This window comes from Tribolium castaneum, chromosome 5 (genome assembly GCF_031307605.1).
Source record: "Tribolium castaneum strain GA2 chromosome 5, icTriCast1.1, whole genome shotgun sequence".
In the NCBI taxonomy this organism is placed as follows: Eukaryota; Metazoa; Arthropoda; class Insecta; order Coleoptera; family Tenebrionidae; genus Tribolium; species Tribolium castaneum.
Window position 1 is genome coordinate 4,763,546 of NC_087398.1, and position 18,187 is coordinate 4,781,732.

Sequence of the window (18,187 nt, forward strand, 5' to 3'; positions counted from 1 at the left end):
TGTCCAGGGGTTTTAGTTTGCGTAATTGGTGCAAATGCTGAATGCTAATGCAAAAAACGGGCATTTAAATTACAAAAGCGAAGTGGAAATGGAAATTACGATTGGGTTTCTTTATGCGAGAGATACAGACACACGGGCACCCATAAATGACAACTTCAAGCCACTATAAAATCAAAATAAACGAGAATTGCCTGCCATGCCGCAGAGAGGCTCCAACGGGCCCCGCGTCTCTATAAACCAGGAGAACTATAAAATTAATTCGATATACATATTTATTCATCAAAAAACATAACAACGATCAAATTACAGAAAATTCTCAGTGCTACATAACAAATTCAAAATTTTTGAAAATAATACCTATTCAAGATTCCAGGATAACAAACGTGTATTGTAAAAAAATCTCAAAAATCCATAGATTTCTTAGGACAAAAAGGATAGTAATTATTAAATAAAACAATTAGCGACAAATTTTTGAACATCAGTTGGGAAAAAATAAAATTTTCGAAACTAATCGTTTATTGAGCTTCTTCTGAAACAATATTGACCAACGTCAATTTACCGTTTATTTACCCAAAACTTGAAAGATAATCCAGCGACCCGTTTCAAGGTCCCAGTTCAGTTAGACATCATAACCGCCACTCTTATCAGTTCAAAATAAAAACACTTGGGTGAAAACGTGCCAATCCTGAATCAATTGCATTTTTCTCGTGATTCACTTGTCCGTCCGAACAAACATGTCCATCAAAATGCGATTAGTTATCGCTGCAAAACAACGGTTATCTGGAGATTTGGGCAGATGTCCAAGTTGTCTAGGAGCCACCCTCCCATGCTATATTTGGCCACTTAGGGGCGGCGAAACAAAGTAAACATCTCGAGCACGCTCCAAGACTGTGGAACACACCCACGCACGTGCGAAGAGCGTTTATTTTGGGCATTTTGCGCAATTTGAGAAACCCGATGGATTTTCCTCCACACCTTATTAGAAAATGAATGAGGAAAATTTGCTTCGATTTTTTTGGGTCACTTAAATCCAATTTGGAGCAGTTAGGGTTGGCTCGTATGTCATTGCAGCTTGACTGTTATTATTATTGTTATCGGGTTGTTGTTCGTTACGTTGGCAAAGCTGGTTTTGAATGGGTTTGCGCCCTTCTAACCTGCTCCAGCCGAACGTGATGGACCATTTGAGATGAGCATGGACCGGAACAGACATCCGGTTATGACGCACACCTCTACTTACCACTCCTTAAGATGGCGGATTAGAATTATTATATAGGCAAAACACGTGCATTACGCGGTTATTGTGCTACTTGTTATGCTTGAAGGGCGCATTCAAAAGGACATAATAATTTACATTTACAAGTCGGTACAGGAGGCGATTCGCGCTTTGATGGCGTTGTAAATCTCCTAAATGGTTCATGGTTTTTGATGAAAGAAGACGACGCGAGGAGGAAGTTCATGCCCAGCGTTTAAACGCCTCGTTATTCATAAACAATCGACGATGACTCACGATAATTAATACTAATAAATACCGAGAAAACACCTTCAATGTGCAATCATCGACCCGCTAACACATGCTCGAAGATCAACAGCTGCCATTAGGACGTGGATGGCGTGACCCCAAACCTAGGCCAACACGGCACCCACCGACTCCAAATAAACCCAACGCAAATGCAACACAATGCAAAAAAATCACGAACATTTGCGAAAAAAGAGAATGAACAAGACACAATGTCAATATGTACAGTGAAATCTCCGAATAACGGACACCTCTCCACAACGGACAATTTAAGATTCCTCGTCGGTGTCCGTTGTTGAGGGGTTTTACTGTATTTAAAGACGTCATTAACCCAATCTTTGCCAGCTTTGTCAAAGTTGAAATGGAACTTAAAGATAGTGTGATGAAAAGCAAAAGCAAATTGGTTTTGACATCAACACAAAAAAATTACGAAATTTTGAACAATGTAATCAACTTATTTAATTTAGCTAATATAGCTTCCGACGCTTCTCCTTCAACTCTAGAACCTTCTGATTTTTCCATAACTTCTTCAGCAACTTCTGGAAGTGTCCTCATTCGTGTTTTCTAAATTGATGTTTGTTGTGCTATTTTGTTTTCAAGTTTTAATGTTTTATATTTTTCTTTTTCTGTGGTAAGATTTTTACGCTTTTCGAATTTCTTTTTATTTGTATTTTCCAAATGGTTTTTTTTTGCGTACACTTCAGTTTTTGTTGAATAATCCCGATTATTTATGGTAGTATTTTCAAAATATCTCTGTTATTCTGTTACGTTCATAGAATATTAGCAACAGTTATAACATCGCTCAACAGAGTGGTCTAATTTGTTTCTAACTGCCTCTGTTAAAATAAGGGTAACAGTGTTCCCATTTGTTTGAATTTGTAATTTTCGGGATAATGGAAGTCAATTTTGACGTATGGCTTACTAATTGATTCAAATATTGTACTCAAAAACCTAGAAGTTTTAATAAAATTATCATTTCGAGATTAGTGTCGCAAAAAGTTCCATGAAAATGTAAAAAAAAACGCGAATGCAAAAGATGAGTGCAGATCAGGGCGAAAAATATCTTTGTTTATTGAAAAATTTTTGTTTTGGGATCATTTTTGTAAGATCTTGTGTCGAAATGAGAATCCAAATTATTTCATTATGGGCTGGAGAGAACTTATTACCAAAATTATAGGAAGAATGACTATTTGGAAGAAAGAAAATGATTACTGAAAGACAAAAAATATATTTTAAAGTAAGTAACAGAAAAATTTCACGGAATAATGTAACCAAAATAAAGAGAGTACAGTGCTAAACATGACGATTATCAAGTGGTCTTGATTGCCACAGATTACCTCTGCAATATTATAGTTTAAAGAGTTGTTTTTTCTGAGATTGATCATTTCTTTCAAAATCTAAAGGTAAAATTATTAGTTTATGGCGAGATTTTTGCCGCTACAGAGAATGTTACTGTAGAAATGTTTACGGAATATGAATTTAAAATTTTACAATAATAGAGCAATAACATAGTGACAGAAGTTAGGAAATAGCACCATTAGTCTTTTTACTATTAGTTAAAGACTTTTTGTCTCATAATACTACTGAAATCCTTGGAATAAACCTCAGCTTTGCCCATTTGGCAGTCATCTCGATTGATCTTTAATGCCACCTCGCAGTCATTACCTCGAACCTCTTTCATCGTAATCACAAGCTTGTGGTGTTGCAAACCGTATTGCACAAATCGCTGCAGCACAATAGACCAAAGCATCGTTTAATCCAAACTGGTGAAACGTAGCGATCACTATACTTAGGTCAAAATCTCGTAGCTTGTGATAATTAATCCGGCAATTATAATCTTGACATTCTAAATTAATTTCGGGTTTTGTAAGCTTTCCGTGGGCCGTAATTGATTGATATAATTCGATTTAATTTACTTAATAACACGGCATCGCCGCATGAATGGTTCATTGTTCATTATGTACGAAATGTTAATACAGCTTTATTATTTTAATACTTTCACTTTATCTTTGTACGCGTTTGATAAAAGGCGATTTTTGTGTGTCTGGCCAAACACCGAGAGGATTTACAGCCGGTAAATGAATGGCCAACGACAGGTAAACCACGAGGAATTCTCCAAATGCACCTGCCACTGCTCGCAACCCTTTCAAAAGTGAAATTGGAAATTTTCACCGTTTATGATGATTGCGAAACTATCTGTTAGAAGGAATACCGAATTGAGTGGCGTGCTCGCAATAGGAAAGGTATTCCGTATTATCAGCCATATTTATTATTTTCACTTAAAGTGTAAGAGAGTTTAACGAGCGGACAGCCGCTGAACCAACATAAGTATTCCATTATATCATAGGGAACAGGTGCTATTATAAAAATTCGGCCCACGCATGGTTCCGATCCACTGCTTCGGCTTACACCGAGACACGGCCAAGCACCGCGGTGTCAATGCGATATTAATTAGAGACGTTTATACCGAGCGCTTTCAGTGCCACTTTCAGGAATATTTTCACCATTTTACTGCCGCGTTTCAGCAGGAATTTTAACTACTGTGCGCTCATCGACGGAAATGCAACAAGTCGCCGCCTATTTAATTTTTTTTAAGTATTTTATTAAATTGTCTGTTATTATTAGGCTGCTTTTAATTTACTCTACCTGACGTGTATTTTAATTTTAGGGTGTCTAGGTTTACGAACTTCAGAAAAAAAAACGAAAGGAGGTGGAGGGCGAGAAATAAGGTTCTTAAATGTCTTTATTTTTGAGCTTTAAAGCTCGTATTTTGTGAGATTTCGAGACGCGATAGCGAATCGTCAGGTAGTGCATGTCAAGTGACACCTTGCCTGTCGATTCGTGTTTTATCTCGCTTTTCGTCGAAATCGCAGCAACTTTTCCCTGACAAACCGTTTAGACTTTAATAGTCCCAGTATCGGCCCACAAATCTGCGACAACTTCTCCCATTGTTGCCTACTTCTTCATTTGTTTCAGGGGGCAGCTGCGCCCCCCTATGACGTCCAGACCCGGCCATATCGCCCCATCTGTCGCTAATTAAACCCCAACAATTCGTTTCTTGCGTGATTGTTCTTAAAAAAATCAAATCTCCGACATTGTTTTCTAATCGCCGGGCGTGCCACCTGGCGGGAGTTATAGTCATTGCGTAACCGCGACACTTATCTCTTCATCGTTTTAAATGGACTGTCCACTTTTTGCACGGGAAATTTTCCTCGAGATTGATAAACTGATAAAGCGGCTGCTTTCTCTTGTGTGTGTTTAATTTTTTCCCAGCCATTCACCTCCGAGCCCTTTCGATCAATCTTTGGGAAGAGGCTGAAAGCTCATCCTGTGTTTGAATCAAGAGGAACATGCGCGATCACGCACAGAAATCCTCACAAAACATTGCGCTCGACGAACATACGTGATTAAATCTATGGAAATTCTTCGATGCTTAAAAAATACGGCCGGCCTCGAGGAATGCTTTTGTCCTAACTCGAGACACCTTCAAGACGGAGGAATTAATTACGTTCACGTGAGGACGGCGAAACAATGACATTTTTGGGGCAATTTCGACAGTTTCCAGTGTTGTAACGAGCCAAGTGGAAAATTCACTGATTTATGGGACGCACAAACGACAAAAATTTGCTCAATGGACTAATTTATGCCGATACAAAGGAAAGTTCAGTTGTCTAATGTGGTGCGAGTCAAAGAGATACATCGTTTATCAAAATTAATTGAACACTAGCAGCGTTATGAACAGAAATTGGAAGCGGAAAGGTTACACGCATTCATGGAGACATGCAAATAAAACCATTACAAAATACTTGTGATTGTTTATCTAAATTTTCGACAGTTATCGTGATAATTTCTGTACATCGCTGTAATCAGGCAATTAATTGAATCACCATCTAAATATTTATTTATTTATTAAACCATATAGATGTAAAAATTGGTAAAAACCTAATCAAAAATGGTTGAATCATTTTGGCTACCGGACTAGGACTTACGGAAAAAACCCTCGCTAAGTCTTAAGGCAACAGCTAAAATTTGCAAATCAGATTTTGAGGTCTAAGTATAATAACTAATAAGTTTATCGATAGTAATAAAAAATGATAAGTAAATTAGTCGTTTTGCTCCATAAATTAAAAAAAAAAATTCTACACATGAAAGAAAAAAATTGCTGGGCATTGAGTGCCGGTAAGCGGCGCTTTCCTCCCTCGTGCGAAAAGGCGGCGTTCGCGAGTGAAATTGCCATGCCAACTAGCTTTTGTTCGCTTACTAACCGTTCCATAATCACCTTTCTCCACGCACGTGCGGGAGTGTTGCCACCTTTGTAAAAATAGCCATAGTTTGGGGCAATATCGAACTCGAACAAGGTTACAAGCATTTTTACGAATTCTTCGGTTGCGCAACAATACAATTAATTACCTTGTAAAGAGGCGATTTTGCCTTGAGGAGTCGAAATAAATAAGGACTACCTTAGGGCCACGTTCAAATATCACACAGCAACCTTTTATTTGTTCTTACAACTCAATAATTCTTGAACCGTTGTGAAAACTCCAAATCGGTTTCCTTGTGTACCGTTTTATGCTAATGGGACGAAAGCTTGTTAAGCGTGGCCGGGCATAAGCGGGCCCGATGACCCAGCTGGGAGCTTCTGTGTTTACTCCGGAAGTGACCACAGCAGGAAAGAGCTTCCGCTCGAGGAGGACTCGCATCCCGCTTGACTGGATTTGCATCTGAATATTGACCAATAAAAAACGGATTTGTTAATTGGAGCGGACGGTTTAACTAACCGATTATCATAAATTCGCCGTAAAAATGAAGCCTCAAAGTGGGCTAAGCCCACATGCACCTGACACCAGCCGAAAATCACTTAACCGGTAATTAACTTTTAAAGTTAGACAAAGCTCGCCATAAAGGAGATTTACGAGACTCCCTACGGTTCAACAAACCGATAAATAAAAAAACAGTTAAGCACAACAATTAAAATGGTTACACCTCCAATTAAACCGAATTTGCGTTTGCACTAATCTTTATGCAAATCGAAAAACAAACAACACTTGTTCCGCTAGATTAATAATGTTGTATTTATGCAAATGAATTTTTTCTCCGGTGACTTACATATGCCAAAGATTCGAAACGGTTGTAGGAAAAAGTTCACAATTAGACATACTTTTATCGTAATTAAGTGTTCTCACTGATCGCAGTTCCGGAATCCTGTTTCTGCCACTATTGGCCTTCTAGTAAACGAGATTTTTAATTGAATTCAAATAGCACACGGTAACCTTAATATATTATAACATAATAATTGTGTAAGCTTGAGACGTGTAATTTGTTCGTAATTTCTACCTATTAGAAATTTAAAAGAGGTTGGGTGTCCAACAGGGCGCTCATTTTCTTGTTACTTTTGTTCCGCGCTTAACTAGCTAATCACTGTTTTGGAATAGCCGATGCCAATCTTATTTTTAACTGCCAGAAATTGTAGGACAGGTTCAGATAATTGAAATCGTTTCGGACCATGGCGGAGAAACACCAAACGGTATATCCTAGGTCAAAGCTATAAAGTCATTAACCAATTCAGAAACGAGCTGCAATGACAACTCGGGCTTAAACTGCTAAAAATCACACACCTCGAATTTGTTACCCAACCCTTAACACCCAAAATGTTTTTTTATTGCAGAAATTTTTCCTAACTTCTCAGGAGACGAAAGTACAGTGTGTGTTTAAATGATTCTCATCTAGTCGTCTGTGAATTTCCCATGTACATTCATTTTAATGCATTTTTTTAAATTAATTGACAATTTGTAAATTCTACAACTGACAGTTTTGACATTTATTGACAATTCAATTGAGCAATTTTTTACATGTAAAATAGGTGAGAATCATTTAAAAACACTTTGTATAACGAAAAAAAAATTTTAAATTCATTGCGATAGTTTTTGGCGTTTGGCTATCAGTGGGATCTCATTGTCACTCGGTTTCGCAATCCCGTTAGGTAAAAATGGTCTCGTTGGCTCATTAATTATGAAAACAAACGTCTCGGTGCGACTTTCTCGCCTAATTCGTCTCGGCGGGCACGAGCCGGCGCAATTAGTCCACAATTAGACTTAATAAAAATGCTTGCAGATGATGGATGGTGGAGATGATAGAAAGATAAACGTTTTTTGGTCGTTGCGGTCTGAGTTGCGGTCGAATGTGTGGCCGCTTTAAATTAGACCTCGTCGAGCAGCCATGAAGTGGAACGGTATTGTTTGCCGCAGTCTGGCCATACCACCGACTTCTAAATAGCTAAACTATTGTTTTATTATCGAAATTTATTGTATTAAACGATACATTGTGTTTCGATTAATGGCTTTCAATTGGATATTAAATATTTATGCGCGTGGGCTCCGCTTGTGTATTATATAATTGTGTTGATGTCTGACGCATATATTATAATCCTGGCGTGTCCGCTGTCCTTGCACGTTCAAAATTAGCGTTTATTAGTGTTATTGCACACAAATTGGATAATTCTATCTGTCACACGGGTGATATATGCCGGCTTTTCCGCCACTACGCTCGCTTAATCGGGGCGAAAAATGCACCACAAACGCCACTTTGTTTACCTTTTTTTGATGATTACTAAGTTCCCACACTTGCCTTTATTTGCGTTATTATGCGTCCACAAATGTAATTTTATAGCAAACAAGTTCTATTTACCAGAGTGCATACAGACGTCCCCTTTCGATTAAGAAATCGGAATTCTCTTTCCGATCGTAATTAATTAGGCGCTAATGCTATGTTGGAAATGATATACTCACGAGATAATTTGAAAATTAATGGATAATTGAAGTGGATTTGAATTTCACACCTCGACTTTAGCCAGACGATTGCTACTTTTGTGCTGGATAATAAATTAGATTACTTATTATTCTGATTGCTAATAAGGGAAAAATCGCAAATCAAAGCTGTTATTTGCGTACTGTTACATAAATTTACGCCACAATTAGAAGCAAATCACAGGTTTGCATAATGTTGATATCTCTGTTGGTTTAGGATAACTCACAAAGCACACATTTTCTGATTCAGTCCTAGACACACTCACATTCGTGTGGTTCAATTTATAATATAATAATAATTATTATTAAATTAACAAATAAAACTATCCAAGAGATTTTCACTTTTTTTCTCCTTTAGGATAGTCTGTAAATTAAAAAATGTTCTTGTTCTTCCCTTGTTATTGTCAAGACAAGATCAAGAAATTCTATTTTCTTTGCCAAAGCATTTAGATTTAAATTATTCATCTTCTTATTAGTCGTCATAATTATTTTTGTAAATCTCGAGGTGAATGTTCTATTTCTAGCTCTATTTCTGATGCATTAGTTATTAGTTATTCTGCATTTATGACGCAAATCTATAATTATTAGGTATCAATTTTGACGATGATGGTCTTTGTATGACTCTGCTTTCACACATTTTGACTCAATATTTACAAATACTGATAATGTTCGGGGGTTTGCCCGTTTCTTGTTTTAGTTTTCAAATTTTGGTGACATATATCTTAGGACATCATATCTCACACTTGAACTTTTTTGCTCATTTAATTAAATGAGTCGTTTGCGTTTGGTGTTCCTGGTACGCGCAGCCTCCGCGATTTTACCAATTTACAATGGTGATTGTGGAAAAAATGCTAGTTTAGTACCAGTAGTCCCATTAGTGCGTTTAATTGGGTACTAAACCATTATAAACAGTGGAGCTAATCTAAGATTGAGATAAATCTTGTCGCTATTGGATTTCAGTAGCCGTATCGTATCAAATTAATAATTTCAGCACCACTCAAAACTGATAATCTCCCACGTCCGGCCCAAACCCAGTCCTAATCACGTCCAGACAATCGCACATCTCCCATTACGTCCCAAACCTGCGTTTAATTGGAAATCTGATCTAGCGCATGTAGGTGTCCACCCAGTAATCCACTTGTCGTTCGACATTCCAAAAGTGCAACATTTCCAGCGTTTTATTGCAAAATTCAGCCGCCACATAATTCATCATTTGGCCTCCCACAGCCCCGATGAAGACGTCATTTACTGGCAACGTTATTGAGCAATTGTGCAACGGTTTTGTTTAGGAAAATCCGCCACGTGCAGATGGGCGATTGTTCCCGGATGCATCCTGTAACGGTCATCAGGGACGCGTGCCGACGCACGAAACGCCCGCCCTTATTCCCGACTCCCTAAGGGCCATTATGGCCTCAGTGCGAGGGAGCAGGTGGGAGCTGGCGCGAGCCACAATAGCACCCCTGCATATACCGGGAGAGACACAACCGGGACCAAGGGCGCAAAAAGTGTTTTCGGTCGCCGTCCTGTATCATCGATGAAATTCTTCCAAGGGTCGCTCAACAAAACACTATAACCTGTGCCATTCAGGCCGAACAAAGCGCGATTTCTTATAAAGGAGCCAAGAAAGCGGCATCTACAGGACACCTTATATTGTGTTGGTTTTCCTTTCAAAAACATCACCAACTGCATTCATTCACCCCGAAATCGTTCATTGAACATTCGCAGACAAGCAAATCGTAAATTATTCCGAGTGACAGGGAGGGATTCGCGATGCTGGAATTTTTCGGTCGGGGAAATTCGGCACCTGCTCCCCGGAGTATCGTCTAACAAAATGTTTTGTCTGAAGCTGTTTTGTCTACGGAATTTTCTCCGTTTCTCAGCGCTTGTTATGATGCAAATGGGTGAACCCCTTTTAACGACCAGTGTTTTAATCTGCATCGGATCAAAGGACAAAGACCCGCATTACTCCGAGGGTCTACCTCGCACTGTGAAATTAATAAATCTAAATATTGTGGTGGATTAATGAGGAAAAAAGTGTGTACACACCGTGAGAAGGTTTGCTCGATTTAAAATGCTAACTCGAATATAAATTATCGAATTTTTCGGTCTCGGACTTTTCTTACTACCATTATGGGCAATTTGCTGTGTAATAGGTCGCGGCCTGTGGCGTTCTAGATGTATCAATGTATTAGTTTATCAAAGTGCAATTATAATCGTAAATTATAACATGTCGATGGTTTTAGAAGATACCATCGACTAGAAGTCTGGCCTGTTTGACCATTAATTCTTGAAATTATCTCGCGAGGATATCGGTGCTGGCGATTGCTCCATTTACTAACACTATGCGACCAATTGATTTCGGCCTAATTGCTTATTTGGAACCGACACAGAAGGATTCCTAACATTCCAACTGAGCACAATCGTTTTTGAAAGTTATGTAAGTAGGTTGGTCTACATTGATTTTTTTACTTTTTTTGTTTTTGTTATTCAAAAATTAAATCATTTTACGGAAAACAATTTATTTATTTCTGATTCTGATTCCCATTCGACGGCACTTCAGAATAGTGTTTCATCAAAACAAGAAACAAGGATCTAACACCACAATTCAAAAATTCAAGAAAGAGTTCTTGAGTATTATTTCTTTCTTGATTTTCGTGAAACACTTCTTCAGAAAGAACAACTGGAGATTTTTGGAATTATTTGGAAAAGTCTTAACTGTAATTTTTTAGAATTGCAAATTTCTTTTCATTTTAATTTGAGAATTTCTTTCTTAGACTTCGTGTTAGCTTTGTTGTGGTGTGAATTAATTGGGTTGTGTAATCAGTGAAATTGCCCCTTGACCTCGTCCGAATCGGCTAACAAGAAGTCGGTTCCCATTTCCCCGAAATGACTTCTCATTCAAATGAGCCTCCTACACCCGCTTGTCTCGCTCATTATGAAACGGCCAAAATTGGGCCAAAGACAATGGAACATAAACCATTAGATTTATTCATTATCCATTGAAAATATTCATTAGCAAGTTACATCTCCCAATAAATTTGGGAATGGGTTCCCCAGCCCCTGTCAAGGTGTTCGAGTTCCTTAAGGAGCGACTTGCACAATAGACTTGACGTTATTTCAGTTCATTCGAAATTACCTGCTAGAGACGAAGGGCATGTGCCATAGCGACAGATGCGTGATATATGGTACACATGGCGAAATCCCTTCAGAGGTCCCCAACCGGTAGCCCGCGAGGGCAGGTAGGGCAGATGCAGTAGCGCACCTTTCGAATTAATACGTTTTCCCGGTAAAAATTTGTTTGCCGGAATTATCTGGTGCAGTATCGTCTGGCCCCGATAGGGATGCATCTTATTTATAGATCGGATTCTAAATATAAACAGAGGGATGAGTCAAGTGTGATAAATGCTTCTCGGAGCCCTGGTCGGAGCAAACAGCAACAAGGTCGGGTTTTCTTGCGCTCTTATCACCGTCCAAATAAATCGACAGGACTCCTCAATCCAAACACGATATCATTCCCACCTGTGGCCACACAACCGCCTCTCTGTGTCACTCTCCCATCTTGAGTCGGCACAGCTGTCGGCTAAAGGGGTTATCAGGCCGAAAATGAATAAGCGATTGTATTAATGCGGCGCAAGACATGATTAATCTTGCACCGACATTAAACAATACCATAAAGAGGCAGTTCGGCTACACCCCCTTCCTCGCCGGACACGTGCAAGAATACGCGTGGCCCCACGTGTGGCGATGACGCCTCCAAGAGCACGCATCTGCCACTGTTTAAACACTCATCATTTTCTCAAATCTCAGGTGCCGCAAACCGTTAATTCAGGAAGTCGCCAGATTATATTTCGCTTCATACAAAATGCCAGCTTTTCAGCGCTTGACAGTGATTATCTAAAGAAAAATTTATTTTCGACTTGGCAAATCAGAACGACAGGTAAAGTTCATTCTTTGCGTGCCTTTGTTCGGCCTTTGTGCACAGGTATGTTGCTGGCTTATAGCCGCAGGACTGGCGTTTATTGCGAGCAACCACCAGCCAGAAATAATTGGGAATTGCAACGATTCCAAGGGCTTTTTTACGGGCTGACAGTGACGGCGGGTTCGGAGGAACTGTTGCTTGCCCAAACAAATTTACGAAACTTTTCAAACGGAATAAAACGAAATACCGTGAGGGGAACTGAATCGATTTTGAAATAAAATCAATATTTGTTCAAGACGCTACAATTTAGAAAAAAACTCTACTGAACATTTTTCAAAATAACTTTACTCGCAAAATTGGCACATTCTGTATTTTCGTCAATATTTATAAATACTACCATGTGAATTTAGGCCTTTTCTTTTTTTTCAATTTTTATGAGAAGGCCGATGTGAAAATTAATCAAGCATGATTTTTTAAGTTCGTGAGCTTGTTCTTGGGTCAAATAGCACAATATCGAGCCCGTTTCAGAAGAAAAACACTTGGCTTGGTTGTTTTCCTAGTAAATTTGTTTTGTTGTTCCAGCCCACCAGAATGAGCCATAATCAGATTTTATTGATATAATTTTCTAATCGTCCACTTGTGTTCCAATTACGGCATCCCGACCGCTACTTCTTTAAACTTTTCGAACAAAACCTCAACCACCGAACGGTACCTCATTGTCCACACCGTTAAACAAAATATGAAATAGGTCAGCGCTAATTTACAAGAACGCCGCCGGAGAACATTACGTGAAATATTCAAAGTTTAATTACGTGTAAAGAGCTCCACTATTGACCTAATAAGAGCATAATGCATCGATTTACAAATATAATGCAACACGAACACGGGCAATAGCAAGTGCTTTATCTTGCAATGACAAGACAGTATTGGTGCGTGGGCCGCGGTGCACTTTTTTCAGCACTTTTCCCGATTTTCGCACACACTCGAGTCACGAACGATTCAATGACGATCCGATTTCGTCATTCGATTCCGATATTGTTCGGTGAAATTTACAGTAGAACAAAAGTGAATTATGTCATTGTTGTAACCGCCTGATCTTTAAGGCATTGTTGGAATTTCGCAACGGTAGAGCTCTGAATTATGACGATGCTTATCGATGTGCGATTGTTCGAGATGCAAATGGCGGCCGGAAGTAGGGCACGTGCAAGGGTGCCCGGATTGGGTTACTTGGGTTCCGGGTTCCACATCCAGAAAATCAAAGCCACTTTTAGATTTTATTTCACACACTATGATATCAAATTTTGCTTAAAAATATTAAAAAATCTAAACGTTTTTAAAGAAATTTCTGTTCAGAAAATTGAAAAGAACAGGCAGAACTGAGTCAATTTAAAATACTACTTTGAAATTGAAATTAAAATTTTTGTCATAGTATTTGGAGTTGTTTTTGGCTTGTGGAGCCGTTACTTCCGTTCGATTTGTAAAATTTGATTTCGCGTCCCTTTGTCCGATCCCTGATCCAGGCCGGCAGCTGGGACAGGTGATGCGTACGGACCTGCACCCAGCATAATGCACGCGGTTATGTCAAAAGGGCATGTGCTCGTAACGGACTTTTCGATGGGACAGCTTTTGTCCTGTGTGCAGACTCCGATTTGATTCGTCTACCTGTGATGGTATCGTCGCGAATAAAATGCTGTGGTAAAATCCGTTGGTGGCGATTGTTTTATGGTTTAGGGTTGTCGACCGACGGCCGAGGCGTTCCGCGACTTGTCTTCTTATCAGATTCGGCGGTCACTTCTTGCTCTAGTTCCACTCATGTGTCAACAGGAATGCGGGGGGCGAAGGCACATGTGAGCCAGCTGTGTAGGAGCTAATCGATTGACGCGTGGCCCTCGTCGATACCGCACTTTTGCTCAAAGCCCGGCCGGTAAGCCACCCGCAGGTGTGCAGCACAGGGCCGGAGACAAACGGGCACAAAATGGGCCTCCAGCCACAAACAGGACCTGAGCCTTTTTTGATTTTAAATTAAAAAAAAAATAAAAATAAATAAATATAAAAAAATAAAAAATATAAAAATATAGATATTTAATACTCAAAGACTCAAACGCTGAAAAGATAATTTGACATTGATATAGTGTCCCAGAGAGTTGGTAAAGTATGGGTTAACGAGTAAAACCATGGAAAATGGAATGAAGTTTTTCGGCATATTATCTTCTTGTAGACTCTAATTTTATTTATTTACACACTTATGACTGAATTTTTAGTCATCATAGCATAAATAACAAAGGGAAGAAGCTCATTCCCATACGCAAGCAGTAGTGAAATGACCCATACGAAAATATAAATTTGTCCGTTAATGTTATGGTTGGAAAATAATACAATTTACCGCATGAGAATTAAATTATCACTAAATTATCTGTTAATCTTATATTTGAACAGACTTTCAACAAAATAACCTCAGACTTATATGAGTTAAAATTAAAATGACAATGTAAAGACACTACAAAATAAAAAAATAATAATTTATGCAAAATAATAAATATTAAAATTTTAATTATTTTACTGTAATAAAAGACAAACAAGTGCCTTATTTCTTTTTATGACTACTGAAGCAATAGTTGATTTTTTTATTTTTTAAGTTAAATATCTTTTAAATAATTAGTAATAGACACTGTTAGGTAATGTTTTTGGAAAAACGATGTAAAAGCATTTTAGACGCAAAAATAAAACTTCCTAGATATACAGTAATACCTCCGAATAACGGACACCTCTTCACAACGGACAATTTTGTAGGAACCTAACAAAACCTATATTAAAATTTTCATCTCCCATTAGCGGACACCTCTCCACAACGGACAATAAAAGGTTTCCCATCGGTATCCATTAAAAAATTAAATTATCCAACTTTTAAGAGACTGTTTCATTTTTTTGCTTATCGACTTTAACTTTTCAAAAAATATTAAAGTTTTAAGCTCAGCTGGTCAAAATTACAAAGGTGTGCGTACTGTGCACACTATTGAAAGGCCTATCAGAAGATAATTTGTCCTAATATTACTCTATTTGGGCAAATTATCTTCTGAGAGGCCTTTCAATAGTGTGTACAGATCTACGACCTGTTCACATATTCATATATAAATTTATATTCATGGTGGTGTAAATGACAAAAAAAAGCTCATCCCTACACGCAAACATTTGTGATTTGGTCTATACTTTCTTTTCTTTAGCCTGACTTAATTTTTTTTTTCATTATCCTTGGTTTTGCGTAGGTATTGCATTTTTTTAAATTGTGTTTTCGGCAGAAAAAATATTTCAAAATCGCGATCAATAAAAGTGTTGCCTAAAAAAAGTAAGAGCTTCATCTAAAAATGCAAAAAATTATAAGCATGTATACCAGGTCTGACAAAAAAATCGCGACTTCTTAAAATATTTTACACCTGTAGCAGTTTTGTGAAACACTAACTGTTAATTTAACTATAAAATTTTTATACTAATAAGTCCCTACCTGCTAACGGATCGAACCCTGGTATTAAAATTACAAATTTTTACTTGGTTGCTTAAATAATCGGTCTTTTCTATTCAAAGCGAAACCAGTCGCGAGATTAATTAGAAAATGGGATAATGTGCCAACAGACTAGCCGATTTTTTAAACTCTTTATTTACAGTTTTGCACTAAATTGACAAAAACTGATGCCTGCATTAAAAATGCTAACGAAATCTTTTACAATCACACCCCAAATTACAGTTTATATACGAGGCCAGAAGTGGCAGTTTATAAAAATCTAAATCTTTCCGCTAATTTTGCAAAGAATTTATTATCTGAAGTGAATACGCGTGTATAAAATTTAAAATGAAACTTTTTGGGCAAAAACTACTTTTGTAAATCAAAAATTAGCAAAAAAATTAGAGGAGATTTTTTTCTACGGTACAGTCAAACTTGTAAAACGCAAAGACGTCGGACTGATGCAAGGAGTTCTGTATCACTAATCATAAATTTATTTAAATATTTATTTATTTAAATAATTATTAAATACTCAATAAAGAACTACTACCTATGTATTTTGCTGGGATTTTTTCGAAAAGGACTTTTACTTTTTTAAGTAAATACATATTAACAACGAGGGTGGGTTTAGATAAATTTGTCCGTTTAGGTATGTTTTAATAAAATTCAACGATGTTTCTATTGTGTTTCTTCTTGGGAAAATAAGATGCTTACTATTTGTTTTAAGAAAAAAAACTTACTCTAGAAGATTATGCAATTTTTCTAAATTTTTCAAGGGAGTAGTAATATTTTACAGTCATAGGTCTGTAGAAAGCTTTATGTCTGTGCATATTTGTTCGCGTTTGGATTCGCTGCTCTCGCTTTGGTGGTCAAATTTCGTGCAGTTATTCTTTCTCCTTGAACAGTACAATAGCGTAATATTTGCGATTTTTCGCATTGGGAGGCATTTAATTATCCCGGCTCATAGCCCGTGATTATCTCCGTTGAACTTTCCAAGATTTCATAATTCCCCGCTGTATGAGTTCTTACAGTAAATCACCATTGTCACTGGAATGATAAAGGCAACCGTTGCCCAACCGCCGTCTCGGGCGCCATTCTTCGCTCGATTTTCCGCAAAAAAGCGTCGGCCGTTAGTAAAATTGCTTCATTTCGTGCGATTGTTAAGTGGGACGCCGCTTGTAATTCTCTTCACACTCGCTGATTTTATTATCCGCGCTCAGTGCCACTCCATTTTTCCATCAGCGTCCACTTCCTCGTACATTCGCTCAGCTGAGTTTCAGATAAACGGCCGCTAATTTATTAAGTACGATTCGGCTTTATCTCGCAGCATTAGCCAACTTCCATAACTAGTCTACAGCGAGCGTTTATCGGCGATGCGTTCGCGTGGGTGCAGCCGCACTTGGTTGCGATTTTCATGCATTTTCTGCATTTCGCCGCTGATTTATCGGCAACGCGCGGACAAATAACGTGCATAATGTTCCATCTACCGTATAATTGATTATAATTTATAATACGTCGGCGCTGCGCCGCGGGACGCCGCCCACGGCGCAAATACGTCGGAACCGCGCCGGCCATAAATTTCCGGGGAAAAACGCGAGCGCGCGTATTGTGACGCCTCCTTATCGCGGGGTGGTTTTATTGACAATTTACGAGCTTGTTGCCGCAAACATAATCTTAAATCACTCGGAATTTGATTCGCGTGTTTATATACAGTTTGGAGATTGCGACGAGTAGCCACAGAACTCATCGTTAAAGGCGGGGAAAAATTATAAAGCTTTACAGATTTGTACTTAGGAATCGACACTTTGGCACAAAAGTACCGCAGGCCAAGTTAGGCGTACCGTTAATGACCAAATTAAAAGATTCGTTTCACCGGAGCAGCTAATGCGAGTTTAATGGCGAAATAAAACGACCTGTCTTAATTACAAACGATTCCTGACGGGTTTATTAAAACTACGAAAATAGAAGGGGGTCGAAGAAAAACCATTTTCTCGTTTACTATTTGAAAAGCGGGAGAATGTTGCATCACCGATTATTAAAACCACAACAATGATGGGGGAAAGCGGAGGGGTGGAAAAAACATTCACTCATTAACTACTAATAAAAGTAATAAGAGAAAAACATGGAAATATTGCACCATCAGGTTCAACCGCTTTATTAGATTAATGGTCTGTCCCCTCGAGAGGGTGGTTTTACGACAGCTCTTTCAGAGGGTGAAAAACAAGATCAGAAAAAGCCCACATAATTTTTTTTTAAGATATAGAACTGACAGATTTTTCAAACGTGACAAATGTTTAAATATTTTTTTTCTTTTTTTTTTATTAACATAATCATTTTTTATAACTTTAAAGTACACTTTAATACTTTATTTATTTCATTTATTGCAATATTATAGGTAAGACGAAAAAATAAAGTGGCAACTTTATGTTCTACTTAAATTTTCCGATATTCCC

At 38.1% G+C, this 18,187-nt stretch overlaps 1 protein-coding gene across 1 annotated transcript in view; it reads right to left on the minus strand.

Moving 5' to 3' along the window:
* The window catches only part of LOC657024 (glutamate receptor ionotropic, kainate 2), a 318,038-nt gene extending 301,337 nt beyond the window's left edge, over positions 1 to 16,701 (minus strand). Inside the window, exon 1 of the mRNA XM_008195697.3 lies at positions 16,695 to 16,701. Within this exon, the coding sequence (XP_008193919.2) occupies positions 16,695 to 16,699 (5 nt within the window). The 5' untranslated portion in view covers positions 16,700 to 16,701. The remainder of the gene's footprint in view (positions 1 to 16,694) is intronic.
* Positions 16,702 to 18,187: the final 1,486 nt, after the last annotated feature.